The 21,424-nt window shown below is 46.8% G+C and overlaps 1 protein-coding gene across 1 annotated transcript in view; it reads left to right on the top strand.

Moving 5' to 3' along the window:
- The window catches only part of SIM1 (SIM bHLH transcription factor 1), a 48,237-nt gene continuing 26,813 nt past the window's right edge, over window positions 1-21,424 (top strand). The window contains exons 1-8 of the mRNA XM_066315183.1: window positions 1-481; window positions 10,374-10,456; window positions 11,442-11,531; window positions 11,655-11,763; window positions 11,873-11,958; window positions 13,200-13,399; window positions 13,509-13,615; window positions 14,496-14,643. Coding sequence (XP_066171280.1) covers window positions 307-481; window positions 10,374-10,456; window positions 11,442-11,531; window positions 11,655-11,763; window positions 11,873-11,958; window positions 13,200-13,399; window positions 13,509-13,615; window positions 14,496-14,643 — 998 coding nt within the window. The 5' untranslated portion in view covers window positions 1-306. The remainder of the gene's footprint in view (window positions 482-10,373; window positions 10,457-11,441; window positions 11,532-11,654; window positions 11,764-11,872; window positions 11,959-13,199; window positions 13,400-13,508; window positions 13,616-14,495; window positions 14,644-21,424) is intronic.

Below are 21,424 nucleotides of genomic sequence, written 5' to 3'. Positions count from 1 at the left end.
TTTTTTTTTTTTTTTTTTAATGTTGTTGCTCGGAGTGCTAAGCTGCATTGGATAAATGCCTTTCCCATCTAATTGACTCTGCTTTTCAGAGTATATATACTTTTTATTATTATTATTTTTCAAGAACACCTTTACTCTTCAATACTTGTTTGCATTTACACAACAGAACGGTTTTTCTGAGTAATGGCCGCTCTCAGAATCACCGCCTGATGCTCCGGAGAAATGAATTGCAGATGAGTTTCCCTTCCACCTTTGGATGAATCTCTGGAGTTTAAATTGTAGCAAGGAAGCGGGGAAAAAAACACGATGAAAGAGAAGTCCAAAAATGCTGCCCGGACTAGACGGGAAAAAGAAAACAGTGAATTTTATGAACTGGCTAAATTACTACCCCTGCCCTCCGCTATCACCTCTCAGCTGGACAAAGCATCCATAATCAGACTCACCACCAGCTATTTAAAAATGAGAGTGGTTTTTCCAGAAGGTAGGTGGGAATGCCTATTGGCCTCTATTTTCATTCTGATCCAGGTGTCATTTATCACTTCTACGGAAAAAAAAAAGGAGGTCAATACAGGGGTGTGCTCGGAGACAGTGTGCCCTCCGCTGTCACTTTCTTCTGTTGTAAATACTTTCCCTTTAGCTCCTATGACAAGTTTGGTTGGAGACTTATGGTGCTTTGTCAACACTTGAAGGCACTCTGCTGTGTGTTCTGCTAAAGCAACCCGGGGTTTTCTTTTACCCCAGTCTCCCAGTCAAATGTGCATCCCCTACCAAGCACACGCGAGGCCTAAGAGGGCATGATTCACCCCTATTTATAGTCATTCTGTGAGGGCGAGTTAGTATATGGGTAAATATTTACATAAGTCTATGCAAAGTCCTAAAGGCTTCGTTCAGCTCTCGAGGAAAGGTGCAGTGTACAGGTACAGGACACGCGTGCAGGCGTGCTCACACCCAGGCTAAGTAAATAGGTCGAGCATACTGAATCACACCATCAGTGTGCTGTGTCTCGTTCTGAGGGTCACTAGGGCGTTAATAGACCTCGGAAATTTTTAACAGGAATTTTGCACCCAGACATATTCAATCCCGCTGACCACCCAGAGCTGCAAAACCAGTGGCCCAGCCTAGACATGATTCTCCTGGACAGGCAACAGTAAACTTCACGTTGACTTCCACGGCAACAACAACCCGCCTGTCTAGCAAAAAAACTTAAGCGTCCCGAAGTGTCTTATGCTTTTAAATAGAATTAGGATCTAAAGCGACCATCTTTGGTCTTCTAGATCGGCTGCCAAGAAAAACAAACAACACAAAGTTGAGAGAGTCAGAATAAAGTTCCTCCGTGCTCTCACACTATTGATTTTATAAGATTGGGGGCTAGGAATAAAAATTCACAAACCTTTTATTTATATAACTCTATAGAGTTGTGGTCTGTATGAAAGAAAAAGTATCAGGAGCTTTTTGTTTGGTTGTTTTTTTCTTTTTGACCTAATACAAAATTCGCTGCATCTTTTATTGAAAAGTGAGTGTACATAAGAAACAAAGTAATACAGCTACATACCCATAAGTTCTCTGTAGCTGTATCTCGACTCGGCTGGCCTGTATTTTCTACAAATTAAGAGAGTATATGTGCCCTGGTTTTGTTTTGCTCTAGTTTTGTCTGATTTGGGGGTTTGAGAGGGTTTTAATTTTTTTTTCCCCCGGTTAGATTTATGGACTACTGATACTAATTCTACTTTATGAAATAAATATGCAATGTGGCAGTCGTTTGGAGGGGGGAGGTAATCCCCACCCCCACCCTAGGTTACGGATGAACGTTTATACCTAAAGTCCACGGCAGTAATTTCCAATCCACTACATTTTACAATAATTTCTTGAAATAACTTTCCATATCATTGAGTCGCTTGTAACCAAAGAAAGGGTTAAATGAAACCTTTAAAAATAATAATTAAATTCTTCATCAAGCCACTTTCCTCTTCTATTTGCTCTGCCACCTTGAAGATCATTACGCGGGACAGTCCTCTGTTTCAAAGGAGACGGAGTTGTCCTTTATGCTGTCAGCGCATACTTTATAAAAATAAAGCTATTGCAAATCCTGATGCCCATGATGTTCCTAAAAGGATTATTAGCAATGATTTGTCAACTCCTGCGGTCTCAGTAGGCTACCTTTCTGCGTGATTTCGAGCAGGTCTCGTCAATTACTGGTGTCTATGTAGCGGGTTGTTTGATCAGAAGAAGCATATGGTGTTGCTTGTAGGCTGTGAGTAATCACGGGGAGAGAAGAATAGCTGATCTCCGTCCCTCGGTGGCAGCGCAGGATGCCTGAATGCCCTGGGGAACCGTGTGGCGAGGCGCGCCGGGGCCGGGGCCGCTGCCGGCCGCAGCAGATGCTAATTTGAGTGCGGAGGCAGCGGGGGCGGCTGAGCGGGGCTCGGGGGGCAGCGGAGCCTTCGCAGCCTCATTAAAGGCAAACTGCGCATTAGAAAGAAAGGCTCGGGAGGGCTCGCCCCTCCGAGGCGCTGCCGAGGGAGGCCGGCGCCGAGCGGGCTGCAGCCCCACGCGGGACCGCCGCCCCCGCATCCCCGGGGCCGCACATCCCCGCGCGGGGCCGCGCTGCGAGCTGGGCACAAAGGCCCGACAGCGAGGGTCACAACGTGGCGTGGAGCAGGGCTCCCTCTCTCTCCCACGTACTTCCGAGGAGGCGGGGAGCGGCGAGGGGGCCCGGCTCGGCCCCGGCCCCGCGGGCTTCCCCCGCGCTCACCCGTGCCGCGATTAAACACGAGCGAGGCGCACAGCGGCCTCCCGGCGCTACTCCTGCGCCTGGCCCTGCGGGAGCCGAGCCCGCGTGATTTTCCCGGGACCCCGGAGGACTCAGTGGGCTCCGGGAACGCGGTGGAGCAGCTTGAGCTTCCGTCGCGGGTGTGTTTGTGCTTGTCCGGCTGCGTGTGAGTGTAGGGAGGCAAGGAAGAGGGGACCTATTCTGGTTTCCCAGTACCCCCATCCAGGGAGGGGAAAAAAAATCATCGCTTCTCTGGAAAGGGAGAACAGGTAGTGGCAGCCGGTGAAATGACTCACGGAAAGCACAAGTCTTTTCTGAACGGAGAAGGCAGGGTATGGATGTTGGATGGGTGCAATGGAGTTCCTTTCGTTTGTATTTCCCTGGGGAGGAAAGCGATACAAGCATGGGAACAGACCCTATGAGCTGGCCAAAACACTGGAGATGGGTAGCAGGAGGCTCGAGAGCACGGCGGAATGCAATGTCTTACACTAAAACAGATCTTGGAGGAGTCAAGGTAGAGAAACGTTGTCCCCGTAAGAGCGAGCTGCACTTCCAGATGAACTCATATCCCCTCTCCCCGGTACAAGAGCAAATCTCCATCTGCCCAGAGAGCGCTTGCATAGAGTTGGTTGTAAATAATCATGTACAGAAAGATATACACTCCTCATCGCCGCTCACACGCGGGGCTGGGGACAGGGCGGAGAGAATCGGTGTGCGTTTGTCTGCATATTTTTGTGTCTGAAAGGTCCCTATAGAGAAAGAAGGTGGGTAGATTTCGGGTTCGTTTTGGAAACAAGAGTTTTCTGGGAGTGAAATGCCAGAAGAGTGATACACAAAATAAGCACGTGGGGTTTCCTTCTTAGCCCTAGACATCTAAACACAAGGCAGTGGCACTGGACAAACTTGTCAAATCGAGCAGAGATTTTTCTACGAGCTCTCTCTCGTAATGGTTGTGCAATTCCCAAAAGTTATTGAAATGCCTGTGTTGTTCTTTCTACCCCTAATTCCACTTTATTAGGTCTTCAGCAGATTAAAACTGTCAAGGACGAAAAGTGCAAGACGTAGGTTTCTTGCATCATTTCAGTACTAAAACACTTGTTTCCAGGAGAAGAAAGCCTGTAAGACCTATATTGCTTTTTAGTGATCAGAGAGCTTTGGAAAGAGTGAATATCTGCTAATTTTCTGAGGACACTGAGGAAGAGTTTTAAGGGTTGTTTGGTTGTTTGGTTGTTTTTCGAACTTCTTAATAAATTAATTCCTAATTTAATGTTCATTATAAATAAATACTAATATTTCGATTTAACATTAAATCGCCAATGGTAAGTAGCGTGGACGTAGAAATAGGTAGAAAGATCTTCAGGGTTTCAAATGACTAAAAAGATTTTCCGCCAAAACCAGTGCGATCACTGTTACTATTGAGGGGTAATTCTTCACTGGCCTTCGGCAGTATCCAGAAGGGAAGGGAGAAAAAAATTAATAAAACCCGAACAAAAAAATCCAGATGGCATAATAAATAATTCTTGTTTGGGTTTTGGTTTTACTTTTTAGTTACGAATATTTTAAAGGTCCTATTTTATATCCGCGACCAGAGATGCAAAAGGAGGGTTTGCAGTCTGTCCTAGTGGGAAGGGATCGTTTTGGCGAAGAGAGGCGTTTGCTTTTCGAGACAAAAGCAGAGACTCCGTTTACATAAACTTTCGCCAAATCAGGATGGTTAACATTTCAATATTGAAACCCTTAACCCTTGTTTTATTTTAAAGGGGGAAGAGATCAACAGAAAAAAAAAATCCGTTTCCCACGTGGATAGGTGATTTAATGCTGTTTTTCTTGCTGCAAAGGGAAATGATTGAGCATTAGGTTTCAATGTTTATTTTCTTACAGAAGTTTTTCTCATTTAAGCAGCAGTTTACTCTCCACGCTGAATCTCTGTTTAATTCCAGTTTTTATGTGAACTTAAAATGTGAAGAGCAGAACTAAACTACTAGCAGGATCGTTGAAAAAATACCCCTCAGATTTATGTTTTAGAAGGAACACTTAATGAGAAGAGCGGGGAAAAATCATATTTCCTTTGGAAACGTACGACCGTGTTTACGTTGGAGAATATTTTTCTGCTTGCATATAAACATCGTGTGCGTTGGTGCAAATCCTTCCTTCCCCTATTTCTTCGAAATAAGGGCTACTTGAATTTGAGTCTTCTGAAGAAACGAATAAGTAGTTGGTGCTCGAAAATGCCCTGATTTTTCCCCCCCTCACTCCAATTTGGACATGGTTCCGTTTGTTTGCATTTCAAAGCGCAATTCTGCTACCCCGTGTGTGCCAAAATCCTGGTATTTCTTTCTATAGTGGAACAGCCTCAGCATTATTTCCATTACCATTTCCTTAACAGGGATGTTTGCTTAGTCAACGGGGCTTTTGCTCCCTGTTATTATTATTTTTATAAAGAAAGAGGGATGCTAATTTATCTCGGCTTCAAATGAATACGTGTGATTTACCGAGATAATAAATCTTTACAAAACCTTGCTAATGGCATCCGCAGGCAGTGGAAATGAGCAGCTGCTTTTTTTTTTTTTTTTTTTTTTTTTTTTTTTTTTTTTTTTTTTTAGCATAGCTTATCCTATTCCATCTGAGCCCTCCGACGGCGACCCAGTCCTTCACAGAAGCCTCAATTGGCCGAGATTTTGAGTTATCATTAACCACTGCCTGTTAAATTAACTGGGAAATCAGCTCTGTCTGGCGTTAGGCGATGGCAGAACGGAGCGCTGGCGGCAGACGATTTAATTAAATGGTTAATCGAATCAAGCTAATTCCTCGATACAAAATCAAGTTGCCTTTTGGCTTGCCGGTGGCTAGGACGTGCAGTTTCTGCTCCCGCGACTCCCGGAACTGTTTGCAATTTTCCCTGGACAGAGAGGGAGAATGACCGCGTGGGAGATGGAGACTGAGGTGTCCTCCCTCCCTCTTCCCAAACAAATCTCGTGTCCCTCTTGCCCCTTGGTATTAAGGCGGCGGCAGCGCCGGCGAGGGGCAGGGGGAAGCAGGGAAGGTGCTGCACGAAGAGCCGCTCACGAAGGTGACATTTTCGTCCTCCCTGTAGAGAGGTTTTCTGGGCAGGTGGAACAAATCCGATACCCGGCCCGACCCTCGTCAGCCTGTCCAGCACGGCGAGAGCGGCTTGTGGGGCCGGGAGAAGGGGAGAGTCCCTGGGCGGAGGTGACCGGGGTCCCTCATCCTGTGCCCTCCGTGGGGTCAGCATCCATCCCCTCGGCGCCGGCGGGCGAGGAGCGAGCTGCTGCTCCTCTTTTTTAAATAGCCATAGAGCGGCTCTTGAAAGGGCAAAGGAAACGCAGCGAAACCAAACCATGAGGAGACGTCCCCGGGCCGCGGCCCCCGGGAGGTGGCGGCGAGATCCGGAAAAGCGGAGGCGGGGGCCGCTGCCCGGAGAGGCAGTTTTGAGGAACTCCTGGAAGAGAAACGAGCGATGGACATGCTGGGACACAGCTTATACTCCGTGCAGTTGCCTCCTCGGGCAGGCTCCTAGCGTTGTCCCACGGGCTGCCTCCGGGAGAGCCCCGCATCCTCTCCCTCTGTCCATCCACAGCAACAGGAAAGAATTCCCTGCCTACGGGGCTTCGTCTCCGAGCCAGTTTCTCTGGGCCTCGCCCTGCCGTGTGGGGCGGTGCGCCAGACAGGGGCGAGCTCCCGGAGGGGTACCCAAGGGTTCCGCGGCCCCGGAGGGAGCTGGCCTCAGGGTCTGGAGCTCAGGATGGGCTCTTCACTAAGTGTTTTCAAACGGGGGCGTCAAACCGCCCGCTACAGTGAATTCGGATTGCCCTGAGGTTTCGTGACGGAGACTCCGCTGGGGAAATCGCCGTAACTGCTTTTAAAAGCCGGCAAATCAGCGCAAAGTAGATAAGGGCTTGCATCTTCTGGCCACCCTACCCCCACCTCCACCTCCGCCCCCCTTTGCTATTGCCAGACAAAGGACGGGGTCGAGATAGGCTCTGCGCTGCAGATGCTCACAGAGGGACAAGTAACCCGGAGATCAACCAGGGCCAAGGAGCTGCCCTGGCTTCTCAGAGTCTCATTTCCCTGTGCCTGCCTAGATCAAATTAGGAACGATTCAGGAATCTCTTCCCCCTTCCTTGGGACATAGGAGCTCCTTGAAACAGTATCGCCACTGGATAGGGACGGTCCCCACCCAGCCCTTGGTTCCATTGGCTGTCGACATCAAGGCTTGAATCAATCAAAAGATGAGGGGAAGGAAGGACAGGACCAGGGCAGTGCAGCGCGGCAGGTCTGGCTGTGCGCCCGGCCTGGAGGACAGGCTGGCGCTGGAGAGGCTCTCTCAGTGCCGGGGGTGCGCACGGCTGGGTGGGAGAAGGCATTTCACGGGGAGCCGCCGGTGTACCGAGGCCATGAAACCGATGGACGTGCCTTTTGATGTGGAAGGCACAGTGGCCTCTTTCCACTGGAGAATGCTGAGAGAAAGGATGAGTCAGCACGCTCGCTCCGCGCAGGTTCCGCGCGATGTAGGTGAAGGCTGTTGGGTAATTCTGAGAGATAGGAGGGATAAAATGTTTTCCTTTTCTTCTCCATTAATTTTTTTAAACTTCTTTTTTACTTATTTCCTTTTTTTGTTTTGTTTTGTTTTGTTCTGTTTTCCCTTTTTCCTTTCCCTTCCCATCTCATAACAGCAGACAATTTCTCGTGACTCACGTAGTTTATCCTCTCAGGAAAAAAAGTTCATCGAGTGAAAGAGATTGTTAGATAGGAGGAAGAGTTTTTTAGGCAGGAGCATATAATCTATGTTTTGGCAAGAGTATCGAATTCATTCTGAAATAAAAACTCGATCCATTTTTTTTTTAATTTTCTTTTTCTTCTTGAATAACACAGCTGGGTGATGCCTTGAGCTTATGTTAGACGGTTGCTCATCATTCATTCGCCAAGAACTGACCTAAATGGTGCCTGTGGGATTAGGTCAATTTTAGTGGATCTACTTCGCCTCATTTGGTTACTAATTGGTTTCTTGTTTTATAAATCGAAATCTCATTTTCAGGAAATTACAAAACCCATGCAGCCAGTCCATGGACGTAATCCGTGGGTCGGGGGTATTTAAATGGAAATGATTCTACAATGCATCAAGTATTAAGCAACAGTAAAACTTCCCCTCTATTTCCAAATGAAATGTGAGCTCTCTAGCTCCTTAGATCCCTAATAGATACATCCCTTCTAAGGCTACTTATGTAAATATGATAAACCAGACCGCGGTGGGGGAGGGACCGCAGGGAAGAAAGAAAATTTTATCTGCTAAGGTTAATGTGGCATAACTTGGAAATCTTCCAAAATAGATTATGTTTTGTTTTGTCTTCGGCCACTTTAGCTGGGAAAATCCTTCGCCTAAAAACGTTTTAGTTATCCTTCTCCTCACAAAGCTGCTTGTTTCTATTCCAAAGCTATTATGCTGTTGGCTCTCCAAATTACAAGAGAATCTTTAGATCTTGTTTCCAAGCGTAATCCTGGAGCAAAAGGGAGAGCTGATTTCCTTGTTTTGTTTTAAATAGACAATCAAAGGATTTGCAGAATTTTCTGCGGTAGGTCAAGTGCAAGAAATCACAGTTTGCCCCCTCGATAAAAGGAAATTGGATGTTAAAGCGAATAGACGAGGGAGTGAGGGGGGAGAGAAAATTAGTGGAGGGGGCTTTCTCTGATAATCTTTAAAAACAGCATTTAAGGGGCATCAGGAGAGGCCGTCGATTTGGGAGAGGCTGGGATTGGCAGCGATTAGAAATAGTCTCCGACTTGAAAGTGCTGTAAACATCTGGGCAGCACAAAGGATCGTCTCATGTGACAGGATTTCAAAAAGCCGGTTCAGGTAGACGAGCGAAAACGTTTAATTATAAACCATGAACAGACAGAGCCCAGCAGCGCGGGGTTTCCACCTGAAACATACAGAGGAGCTCAGCGCGCCGTGAAGAACCGCCTTCCCGAGGGAGGTTAACCTGCAATGCCCGTGAGCTGTTCATTAACCCGCTGGGGTCGGGTTATTTTCCCTTTTAGGAGAAGAATAATTAGACCCGTAAAGTTAGATTAATAAGCAACTTAAATCATAGGCGGGCTGTGCAGATTTAGTCTTTCTTTAAGAAACCTGTCACTCAGATTTCCCTCCGGGTGGGCGGACGTGGCAAGGAGCCGCCTCAGCTCTGACGGGCCATCCTGGCTCCCCAGCAGAGGACCCTCCGAGGAGCTCGGGAAAAGCAAATATACCGTGGGCTTTTCTCTCTTCCCCTGGAAGCTGTGTAAGATTTGCCAGCTCCTTCCTGAATACAGGGGGCGGAGGTGATCCTCCATCCTGGCGGCTGGCTGCCCATTAATTGGAGTGGAGGAATTAATGGGAAGGAGCCTATTTCTGACTGGCGACCTGCTACATGCTGAGGCTGCAGGATGAGGAACGGGCCAGAGAGAGTGTCCTGCCTCTGTAGGGCTACCAAGAAGGAAAGTGTAGGAGTGGTGAAGAGACAAGTTGTTGTGAGGAGGTGGGGTAGGAAGGGGGGAGAAGGAAGCGAAAGGCGGGGACGAGAAGGGCGCACGGCTCCGGCGGCGGGGAGAGCGCAGGGATGCCCCGTTCACTTCGTGCGGACCGGCAAACACCTGGGTGAGGCCGGTCGATAACGAGGGATGCCCGCGGCCGCCTGCTGTCAGCACCTCGTCTGCTTGTCTCGAAATAACTGGGAAACGAGGTCTTTCCTTTCCCCAACCCGCCCTGCGGGGGTGAGCGCATCCCGCCGGCTCGGGTCCCCTTGCGACCTGCCAACCCAGCCATCGATCAGGATTTGTTGCTTTCCCCTCCGTTTTACTCTGTCTTTCTGCTTGTGCGTGTCGAAGTGAGACTTATTTCATGGCACAAGCCTCAAAGGTTTTAATTAACCCGTTTAAATTATTTCAGCGACAACACCGTGGAAAGACATCGTCCATGAATAGCTTTACTCTGGTAAAGTAATTTCCACGTGGCTTTTATTACTACTCACTTTGCATAGGAGAAAACTAGACTCGTGTAAAACATTAGACAAATCCGGAAAGATTAATTTCTGGAAGGGGCTCTATGGAGGCACATCACCCTCCCTGCAGCGGGAACCATCCCGCCCACCGGAGCAGCAGGAGGAGAGATGGAAGGGATAGAGGTGAATCCCGGAGACAGACTTCGTGGGGCAGGAGAGAGGGCAGTCCGTGTCCTTGGACAGTGATTTGTCTGAGAAATCGTGAGGTTAGGATGCTTTCCCTGAAGTTCAAGGGGAACAGTTCCCAGTAGCCGAAAGCAGCACTGAAAAGCGCTTTGACCTGGCATGCTGTATCACTTAGGTCTTAAAAATTACCCTCACCGTTAACTCGAAATAAGTATTCGTGTATTTTTCTCTCTGAGGAATCAGATGTTGGGGTAAAAAATGCACAGAGGAGGCTTTTATCTGGAGGCTTTCAAGATATTGTATGTATATATATTTTAGAGTTTATACAAGGAAAAAAAACCCGTTTTCCCCCATCAGGCCCACACGAGTCAATTTTTCGTCTCCTGATCTCACTTTTCTTTTTTGTTTGTCTTAAATAACAGGACTTGGAGAAGCCTGGGGCCACTCCAGCCGAACCAGCCCACTGGATAATGTTGGACGGGAACTGGGATCCCATCTTTTGCAGGTACTGGTCTGGAAATGACAGGCATATGATATTAATGATTAAAGAAATAATTTCTTCTTCTGAGCTTTCAATTGCCACCTTGATTAATTTTTAACTGTTCAAGTGTTTAATAGAAAGGTAGGCAGGAGGAGAACTACTTCAGAAATGCGAACCACTGTGATTCAATGTCGTGTGTTTTACTGGGGCTGTGGCTTGGTCCCTCTGGGTCCTTTGCCTCAGAAACATCTCACACGTCGTCCACAGCGAGGGATTTACAGTGTGTCCCAGGGTGCCAGAGATGCAAGAGCACGACTCTTCATGTATCGTCGATGTTCTGAAGCTCAGAGTGGTGTGGCAGGGAAAGGCTGCCACACCACAGGTCAGGGAAGGCTGTCGGGGACAGAAGGACTCAGAGGGCCCGACATTAGCAGAGACACAAATCAGGGAGGACAGGTCTGAAAACTCACAGCGCTCTGAAATACTAAAGAATATTAGCGATGACCATCACCACGTGTTTCTGGTGGAATCATGTGGCCTTTGGAGAGCCTATTCTGCTCCTGGTACACCCAGAAATCCCATCTGTGTCTGCTGAAATATACCTGACAAACTGTCTTATTTACACTGTGGAGAGTTTCAGATTCTCTTTGCTAAAATTCTCCTTATAAAATACGCACGCACTAAACCCCTGTGACATTTGAAATAGGATAGAAGTATTTAGGTTTTCTGGGACTCACATATTAATCACCAGGTAGCCGAGACCTCTTCTTAGATACTTCCAAGACATTTTACATTACTTTTGAGCTCAGCCCCTCTGAGAAGTGGGTTGTATGTCAGGAGTCCAGGAGTTTTAGAGGGATTCTTGTCCACAAGATTTACCCACTTCCTTTCAACTCTTTGAATAATCAGGGCCTGATCATCGACACTTGTTTGCTAAAATAAATCAGAGGGACAGGTATTTAATGGATCTATCTATTTATTTCTTTATATTCTCAACCCTTTTCTGTAGACGTTGGACGGTTTCATATTTGTTGTGGCTCCAGATGGCAAGATCATGTACATCTCGGAGACTGCCTCGGTGCATCTGGGCTTGTCACAGGTACGCTGCGGGGTCTGCTGGCCCCTGTGCTTACCTGCACCATTCTCGCGACTGACATGAGGTGCACGGTGCCGGCGCTGAGCCCCTTCCTCCCCTTTCTCCTCCTCCTCCTCTCTCACACAGGTAGAGCTGACCGGCAACAGCATTTACGAGTACATCCATCCCGCCGACCATGACGAGATGACGGCGGTGCTGACGGCGCACCAGCCTTACCACTCGCACTTCGTGCAGGGTAAAGTACACAGCCCCCGGCCCCGCCCGGCCGCCGCGGTCGCGCAGGGGCCCGCGCAGAGCCAGAGGAGCCCATGGCTCACTCCATCTCTACCTTTCCCCCTTCCCAGAGTACGAGATCGAGAGATCCTTTTTCCTGAGGATGAAGTGCGTCCTGGCCAAGAGGAACGCGGGCCTCACCTGCGGGGGCTACAAGGTGCGTGGCCGCGGCCAGATTCCCCGTTTCCCCCCCTCTACCCCGCCAGCCTTCCCCTGTCCCGGAAAGGCTGTGGAAACGGGGATACAAGACCTCTTCAGCGGGGGTTTTCCCAGACCAGGACTCTTTCATGTGGTTCATTTCTCTCGGAGTTTCGGAGTTTCAGGTTGAAGAGCTCAAACCACAAAACCAAAACCAAGCAATCGAGCTCCCCTTGATGTTTGTTTGTGGGCGTATTATTATTATTATTATTATTATTATTGTTATTATTATTATTCTTTGAATAGAACCTCGCACAACCACCGAGGTGCCCTGTGATAGCTTTCAGGTGATACAAGCACCTGGGTTAATTTATTTCTTTATTAGGTAATTAGGTAGCTGCAAGAGGTAGCTCTCCCAGTCGAGGGTTTTGACCAGGTGCTTCACATGGTTCTACTCGGGGGTCCTCGGTAAGGAGAGTCCTGCGCTCTCTCCTACCCCCTCGCTGCTTGATATCAGCCACACAACGCCGAGGAGCGGGTTGGCTCCCGAGATGTTGTGTCACGACGGACTGTAGACCAAGAACACCTGCTGAACTCCAAGAAGAAACGTTTTAATAATAGAGAAGTAAGAGTGGAAGTAAGCAGCAGTCGTCTGCAAGGATACGTTTAGGAGATGTACTTAAATCAAAAGTACTTTGTGGCGATGGATTGCGCCTGCTCCAGCTATATAACAGACGTATCTCACACATGTGACAAATGCACACATGTAAACCCTTTCTCACGCGCATACACTCTTCATTACGAAGTCATAACTGGATTGGCAGTTCCGCATCTTTCCTTTTCAGAATAATAATAAAAGTGCAGTTAGCAGGTGGGCCAAAAACCACTTAAGCCAGTGGAAAAAAAAAACAAAAAAAACTCATTGACTCTAATGGGCCTTATATCGACGGTGAACTCTAGTATGGGAAAAAAAAAAAAAAAAAAAAAAAAAAAAAAAAAAAAAAAAAAAAAAAAAAAAAAAAAACAAAAACACACACAACAACACCTCAACCCCGACAGAACCGCAGAAAACCCCCAGACAGTGCCGCTTTGCCAGGGCGGAGACACAGGTCAGCGGCTCCCGCGGGCCCGGCAGCCGCGCCGGCACCGGCAGGGGCATGGCGGGGATTGTCCAGGCCCTCTTCGCGGGGAGGGACGCCTGTCTCAGCACACCTTTCCCCCCTGCTGGGTGGCCGCCAAGCTTTCCTGTGTGTCCGGCAGGTCATTCACTGCAGCGGGTACCTGAAGATCCGCCAGTACAGCCTGGACATGTCCCCTTTCGACGGCTGCTACCAAAATGTTGGCTTGGTCGCCGTGGGCCACTCGCTGCCGCCCAGCGCCGTGACGGAGATCAAGCTCCACAGCAATATGTTCATGTTTCGGGCCAGCCTAGACATGAAGCTCATATTCTTAGATTCCAGGTACAGCTGGGGTTATTTCCAAATCTATTCCCCTAGCCGATCCCTTCTCCCCCAGGCCTCCTCTCGTGTTCTCTCGCCCACTTATATTTGCTGCTTGTGCCTCTTGCAGGGTAGCTGAGCTAACAGGTTACGAACCCCAGGACTTGATAGAGAAGACCCTTTACCACCACGTCCATGGCTGTGACACCTTTCACCTGCGCTGCGCACATCACTTGTGTAAGGAGAGTCTTCTTGTTTAAAACCCCACTCCTCCCCATCTCCTCCCTTTGCAGAAGGACTTTGGGGTTGCTGGGGTTTACCTCTAGGTCGGAATGTGAAAAGCCAGCTCTCTGGAGGGCAGAATAAGCAAAATCTTCTTCAGGTTTTAGTGAAACAAGGTTAGATAGAGACTGAACTCTGAGCTGGACGCAGGCGGCAAACGGAGGGGATCGGCAGTGAAAGGCTGTTTTTCCATCCTCTTCTTTTGGTTGTAGGACAAAAACTGCCCTGCACAAATCTCAGGCGCTCTTGTCTCTTCAAATTTTGATCTTTTTTTTCCTGCTCCAAAAAGCCATGCCAGTGAAATTTAAATACTTTTGTATCATTTCCACCAAGTCTCACAAACCTTATCTGTGCATCTAATTTCGACTGCAGTAGTGAGCCTGATTCGGCGAGATCTACTTTATTCTATTTTGATAGCATGATGACAGTAATGCACGGATAGATGAATAGAAAGGGTATTAATTTCCGGTAAGTTTCCTTACAGAGAATGTAACGAGCAGAGACAAAACCCAAAGACAGATTTATAGAACAAAATCTCGATGATGATACTTCGGGATGAGGGTGTGGGGGGTTCGGTTGCTGTATGCCGATCACCCCACACACACCCTACCAATCTCCCCTATTAGCCTTTGATAACGATCTCAGATACTGAGATGAGCCCTGCCTGAGGGCTCCACCACCCTTGTCCCTGCCGCCGCTTCCCCATGTGCCGCTAAGAGGTTCCTAACCCCTCTGGTAGCCCACAGGGCTCTGAGGGGAGTGTGCGCCCCTTCTCGGGGCTGATCAAACCAGAGGCGGGAGCCACGCTGAGGCTCTCCTCGCTTTGTCCCCGCAGTGCTGGTGAAAGGGCAAGTGACCACCAAGTACTACCGCTTCCTGGCCAAGCACGGCGGCTGGGTGTGGGTGCAGAGCTACGCCACCATCGTGCACAACAGCCGCTCCTCCCGCCCGCACTGCATCGTCAGCGTCAACTACGTGCTCACGTAAGTCAGCCCGGGCCGCTCCGAGCCGCGGGGGCCGGGCGGGACCCAGCGCCGGGCGGGCACCTGCGGGCGGCCCCGCTCTGCCCGGGCTCCCCGCCGCACTGACCGCGGCAGCCTCGCCAGGTCTGCTAGGAAACACACTGAGCGCTTTCATCCAGATGAAGGGTTTCCCGTCTGCCTGTTTCTTTCTCTTTCTCGAGAGGAAAAGATTTAGAGGTTTGTCACCCACATATTTTGCTGCCCCCTCCTTTTTTTTTTTTTTTTTTTTCTTCTTTTTTTTTAGCTTAGTTTAGTTTAAATGCACCCAGCATTAAATAAAATTTAATGCAGCGTAAAAGAAAAGGCTTCCACGTACGGAGTTATTTATACTCAACAAACAGGACATCTGTTTTTCTTTTCAAAAATCTGGGGTTTGAAGTTCTTAATTTCATCCAGAGTCTCTATCAAAGCTCGGAGATTTCTTTTTTGTTCTTGGAGAGCGATCCTTAGAGTGAACCACAAAGAAAGTTGGTGACCAGAAGGGTCAGTTGAACTTTAAAAAAATTAAAATTAAATAGAAAAAAAAAATCCGAGTAAGTGCTGAGATACCATATATCTCAATACATCTCCCTGCATTTTGGAATGGCTGGGTTGTGCCCTAAAACGCGGAGGCCCACTGAGAGAAGTGAAGCTCGGCTGGACTATTTTGAAGTGTTTTCATGGTAGTTATTAGTATCCTTTCCGGACACGGCAGTAGCTGTTGCCGGCAGCAGTGATGCTTCATTAGGATAGTAGGACCAGTCAGGCCGGGAGTCCCTCGTTCATCCTTGGGACTGGGTATCTGGGTATTTCTCTGCTCCGCAACTTTTTTTTTTTTTTTTTTTTTTTCCTCTTCCTCCTGGAGACAAATGTAGGTATTAGAAACGTCTGAGAGACAGAACTCTCCCCTTTCCTAAAACTATGGTCATGGCAGCATCATGATCTTGCCATCACGGCTGTGGCGCATGCACAGGTGGCGAGTGGTTTGGTAGCCCAGTTTAAGAAGTGCTTCCCAAAATGAAGTGGCTCTACACAGAGGCCACGGCTCTGGTCATATGTGGAGGGGCTGCTGGTGGGGTGGGAAAGGAGCTGCAGGTCACGACACCTGCACTCCTAGGGCATAATCCCTTTGGTATGTAAGGTGATAACTGGCAGTCGTGCTCTAAGATGGGTCATTGCGCCTGCACGAATGAATAGACTTTGGTCAGCACTCTGCTGTAGTGGGTAAACTGCTATTCCCCTTTGAAGATAATTTGTTTTATTTGATATGGAGTGTAATACTTTATCATTTCCTCAGTAAGGATGAGTATCGGCAGAGACGTTATCACTTCTGCTCTAGCTATTCTGGACATTTCTATGTCCATTTCCCCTATAGCAGTCCCTCTATAATATTTTTCACAGTTTATGCTTCCCAGTTAAGTCCAAGTTTTGGGTCAACGGGGAACCGCAAAGCCAGAAGTTTCTTGGCACTGTAACGCCAAGAAACAAGGAATCCGAAGGCAACTAGAATTTGAATGGTTTTAGCCCCAGAAACGTTAGGGTTTCGGCGATCATTTGAGATTATCGTTTGTTTCCCTCCGCTTTAATCCCCAAAGCGTGAACATCAATCACGGAATTCTACCTCAAATGATCTGAGTCGAAATGAAGCACTCCATCGGACCTGCTGAAAGCACAGCTGGGCATCTGGCAGGGTCTGTCTCTTGCTAGCCATGGCCATTTCGGGCTGGCAGGGCAAGCAGGGTGCCCTGCGGGGGCCCGTCAGAGATGTGTCCCAACAGCGTGACCGGTTGTCCCGTGTGCCCGTGTCCTGCCAGCCCCCGGCTGCCCCGGGGCCAGGGCGGGCAGCCTGTTTGCGGGTCTCTTGAGCAGCTCCGCTGCGCCTCGACCCGCGGGGGCGGCCACAGGGTGTCCCTGAGTGTCCCTGGTTTCCAGCCCCAGCAGGAACCCCCGGCCGTCTGGGAGCTGGGCTCTGAGTGCCTCAACACTCTCCTGCCCGCCTCCCAAAACGGAGCTGCAGGGAAGACGATTGTCCCCACAGGAAAGGTACCCTAACAGGCGACTTCTCCTCTTCAGCTGATTTATCGTTGGAGGCAGAGTCTTTATACTTTGGTGTATATATATGGATTTTCAGAACCTTCTTGCAGCCAAATTAGTATGTAGGAGGACTATAGTTCTTGAAATCTTTCGAGATTTCCCTCAGAGAATGAAGTTCCACCACAGGACAACTTGGTTATGTCTTGGTATAAGCCTCCAAGTGCCCCCTTGCACTCTTTGGATTAACTGCCTGAAGTGTGAAGGACAGTGGGAGGGCAGAGAGGGAGCGAGGCTGGCTAAAGCAGGAATGCTGGAAGCTGGACGGCTCAGCACTGGTTGCAGCAACTGCCACTGCATAAAACTCTAGTTTTGGTATGCTCGGGTCCTGGAGGTCTCATCGAGCCTGGCCGGCTCTTCATTAGGGTGCTGCAGAAGAGAACATATTCTGTTTGCTTCTGCAGCAGGGCTGCCACTGCTGAAACTGCTGCCCTGACTCCAAGAGACAGGTGTAGCTTCCACTGGATAATTAGATAATTATTATTATTATCGTCATCATTATCATTACTCTTCTCGGACTAGCTGACCAGTCAGAAAATATATGGGAAGAATAGGGCCTGGCATTTGGCAGGTGACTGTAAGTAGAGAAAAGTCTGGATTTAAAAAACTGAGATGAAGTCAGCCTCTGAAATGCGTAACTTGAGGTAGAGGGAACTGTTAAGGAAAGGCTCAATGGAGCTGGCTGGGGGGATGCTGAACTCCTACCTAGAGCAGGCTTAATTATCTTAATGAGCTATTCAGAGTCAGCATGTTATCACTGAAATGAGGAAGGCAGGTGGGGAAAATATAGAAAAAAATGTAAGGTTACAGAGCCCTGTGGTTCTCCTCCGGTGTGAGGTAGGCTCTACTACAGGAGGGCTGAGCAGAAGTCCTGTAGTGCTCAAAATCTGCAAGTGTTTAATATATTTTATGCCAGTATAAATCTCATAAAAACTGCTTTAAGGATGACATTGGATTTTTCCAGCAAACCAAGAGAGGCTGAGATGAGCAGTATGTGTGTGCTCTCCTATTCCTTTCCCACCTGCCAGCGGGTGTGTGTCAGAGCCCTTGGAGCAGCTCCTGACAGAGGGATGGGTGTGGGTGTCTCCACTGTGGGCAGCCCCTGTTATAAACCGAGCCGAGAAAAACATGCTTACAAGACAGAAATACAAACCTTTTCATACTGACTCTTGCGTGTTTAAGATGAGGAGAAAGCAAAAGAGGTGCAAATTAGTGCTTTTGTGTTTTGAAATAACAGAATCGCAATCCCGGACATTTGGGATTGCAGGGTAGAACTTGAAAGTGGGATGACTCTTGCTGAAAAATCACTTGAATAGCATTAAATTCTGGTCTTTTTGGAGGGTAAATCACAAAAGGGGTCATAAGTTTTGGAAGATGTAGTGCTGGTTTTTGACCTGCTAAGTCCCTGGACTTCTCACACAGTAATTCTTCACTCAGGTAAAACCCCAGGGTTTGGTTTTTTTTGTTTTTTTTTTTTTTTTTTTTTTTTTTTTTTTTTTTTTTTTTTTTGTTGTGGTTTTTGTTGTTGTTGTTGGATTTGGTTTGGTTTGGTTTGGTCATGAGATAAGGGACTTTTTCTCGCTATTGAGAGGAACCTGAGTTTTCTGTTTTGGAAAATACCAGATACTGAACGCCATAATAGCAAAAATGGTCTGGAGCAGTTTCAGTGCAGGCTGGGCAGGAAGAACAACAATCTCAACCTTGCAGCTTCCCAGCTCCCCTGGGTAAGAGTGATGATGAAAAAGAAAAGAGAAAGAGTTTATGCAAAAAGGACCATGCATACCGCAGTTAGGAAAATTAAAAAGAGGTGATTTTAATTTTCCATAAATTCCAAGTTTTGTAAACATGAATGCTAGGCATGAGAACAAATGTTTGTAGTAAGTATATGTGCTGAAATAAATAAGCTCAATGGCAATGGCGTTTCAGCAACAAGAAGAAAGGTGATTCTTTTGTGTAATAGCAGTGTATCAAAAATTAAAATAAATGACCTTTAAGGACTCTGTCCTTAAAGCACACATATTTGGTCTTCATTGTATTCTGCTTTGGATATGTGAGTATAGACACGGAATATTTGTTTCTTCTCTTATTTGTTCTGTACACACAGCCACCATATCATTGATTATTAGCTGTGCATATTTTTCACATAAATGGACTAGAGTATGAGTCAATTAATAGAGAAGGAAAGTGCTGAAGTTTATATTTAGATTGCAAACAACCTTCCTTTAAATAAATAGATAATGCAAAGTCCAAATCCTTTGACTTTCTGAGCATGAGCAGATATTACAATAATTTTTTCCCCAGAGAAAGCTAGAGAAGTTTTCCTTTATACATTTTGTTGTCCTTTAGCATTTAAAAGAATAGCAATAGTGGTGTCATATACAGATAACATGGATTAGGTGGATAATTGTGACTAATCTCTGTCCTAATGATACAGCGTGTATTTGATATGGTTCCAGATGACCTCGTCATGTTACATGGTGTAACTGGTTGATTAGAAACACAAATTGAATGCAATTTACTTGAAAGATTATTTCACAAATAACTGCCATATTGACAAATGTTTTACCAAACAATGTGATAAATGCAATTTAGAATAAATTAACCATTAATTGTATCTACACACTTAATCTTTAGGTTGTTATTATTACTATTCATAGCTTTGTGTACTATCAGATTTGAAATGATGGTATAAGAAAGGTGCTATTTTTATGTGTGATGGCTCAGACTTTAAAAACGTCCTGGCATATGTCCTTCCTGGCATATTAAGGGGCTTTAGGGAATTTTGTGTTTCACATGAAAATGCTTTTCCCATATTTGTGGACAGCTACAGTTATATATTTTCATCACTTCTCATGGAAATCCTTTTTGTCCTGTCTCTGGTACATCAGGTCTCACCTCTGTCTCTTCCTTGTCAGTGGGAGAATCCACAAATGGTGTTTCCACATTCACAGGCCTTCCTTCCTTGAATATTTCTCTTGAACTCACCCATTTGGCATTGCCACAGAGTTCTTCCCTTAGTCATAGGTAGATACTTGTTCTCTCCTACCTCTCAAGTGTGTGATGGAGTAGGTAGGACAGGGAACACCCTGCGAAAGTTACCCTTACCCTTCCTCATATCATCAGTGTAATTGGTTGTATGAGTAAGCTTAGTCATCCCACTTAAATGCTAGAGATAAGGCTTAGTGACTTGACCTGGATAATGTTTGGAGGCATTTTCTTATATATTTGTAAATAGTAGTAACAAATTTGATCTGCAGCTAATGGGAAATTTTGCAACTTGCTTAGTAGTGCACAGAACTGGGACCTGTTTTTTCTTTTCAGTCTGCAATGTGCTTTTTCTTAAGATTGGAAAGCCTACCATCCTTCCCATGATTTGATTATCGATTTAAATGTATAGACGACTTGTTTTAATAAATCAAAATGCTTGGGAAGCATACATCTCAAAGAAAAAAAAAAAAAAAAAAGAAAAGGACTCCTCTTGAAGTACTCAGTGCAGTATTCTGTTTGTTCACCATTAGTTTTTATTACAGACTTGTCTCCCTGGAACATTGTTTATATATTTCTTGCAAATAGGAGACAGGCTTTTCCAGGTGTCCACAATACGTTTCTGCAGTTCTTCTTTGTTCATGTAGGGGCTTTCTCAGCTACCATTTGTTTAATTCACTCCAAATTTCTCTGCTTGTATTTAAACCAGGTGACTGTAATGGCCAAGGCACTAAAACTGTGGACCAGAGCTGAGAGTCGTTGTTCATATGAAGAGTTTTATTTGCTAGAGTAAGGATTAAAGGATTGCAGCTCAGACCTATGGAAAAAATCCCCCCAGTTGTTAGTTTAAATGCATACATGCTGGGAGTCTCACATGGCATGAAATTCAAGGTTGCAAAAAAGTGTCTTTATTCCAAGGAAGAAGAGGGACTTCAAATGCTTTCCACTTCATCATTTTCCCATTCAGTGTGCGGCTGCTCTAGGCCTTTGGAAACACCCTCCTCTCAAATACTGACTTACAGATCTTGTAAAACGTTTGTCTAGGGCTGAGACACATTCAGCAGGGGCAGTGGCTGAAACAATTACTATCTCCAGCTGTCTGCCTCACTTCACTGATGAAAGGTACAGAGCCTGCTCCAGGGACTCTTTTTCCTAAAATGCCATGGTTTATGGTTTAAGGTAAACTGCCACAGATTTTACTTTACGTGGAAGCGTTGGGCTGTACACTGTAGCACAGCTGTTCTTGCTAGAGAAGTTGTTCACACTTTATCCTCGTTCTGCCCTTCCACAATCTGAATGGCATAACCGTGGTTTGTGAACATCAAGCCAGCAGCTGGGTGTTCCAATGTCTTTTGGGGGTCAGTCTCAGGGTTCTTCTATGTGGCACAGCAGGGGACACTCTGAAGCATGGAGTTTAGGGTTATATTCACTGCTCTGTGATAGTTCAGAAAACTGAAGAGGCAGCTGTAAGAGTGTCTGCTGGTTTTAGTACACCACATTTGTAGCTTGTCTGTGAACTGTGTTAGTGGCTCTGCAGAAGAGACATGCCAAGCAGTCCATTGCTATCAAAGGATTCCCCTCCATGCTCCCACCCTCTTAATACTCTGCATAAAACCAGATGCAGAACCGGATCCTGCTCTCGTAACAGCAGTATGTTCCTTAAGTAGGCTTACAATTTTACTAGCTC

This window comes from Sylvia atricapilla, chromosome 3 (assembly GCF_009819655.1).
Source record: "Sylvia atricapilla isolate bSylAtr1 chromosome 3, bSylAtr1.pri, whole genome shotgun sequence".
NCBI lineage: Eukaryota > Metazoa > Chordata > Aves > Passeriformes > Sylviidae > Sylvia > Sylvia atricapilla.
This window is presented reverse-complemented; position numbering and strand designations above follow the sequence as displayed.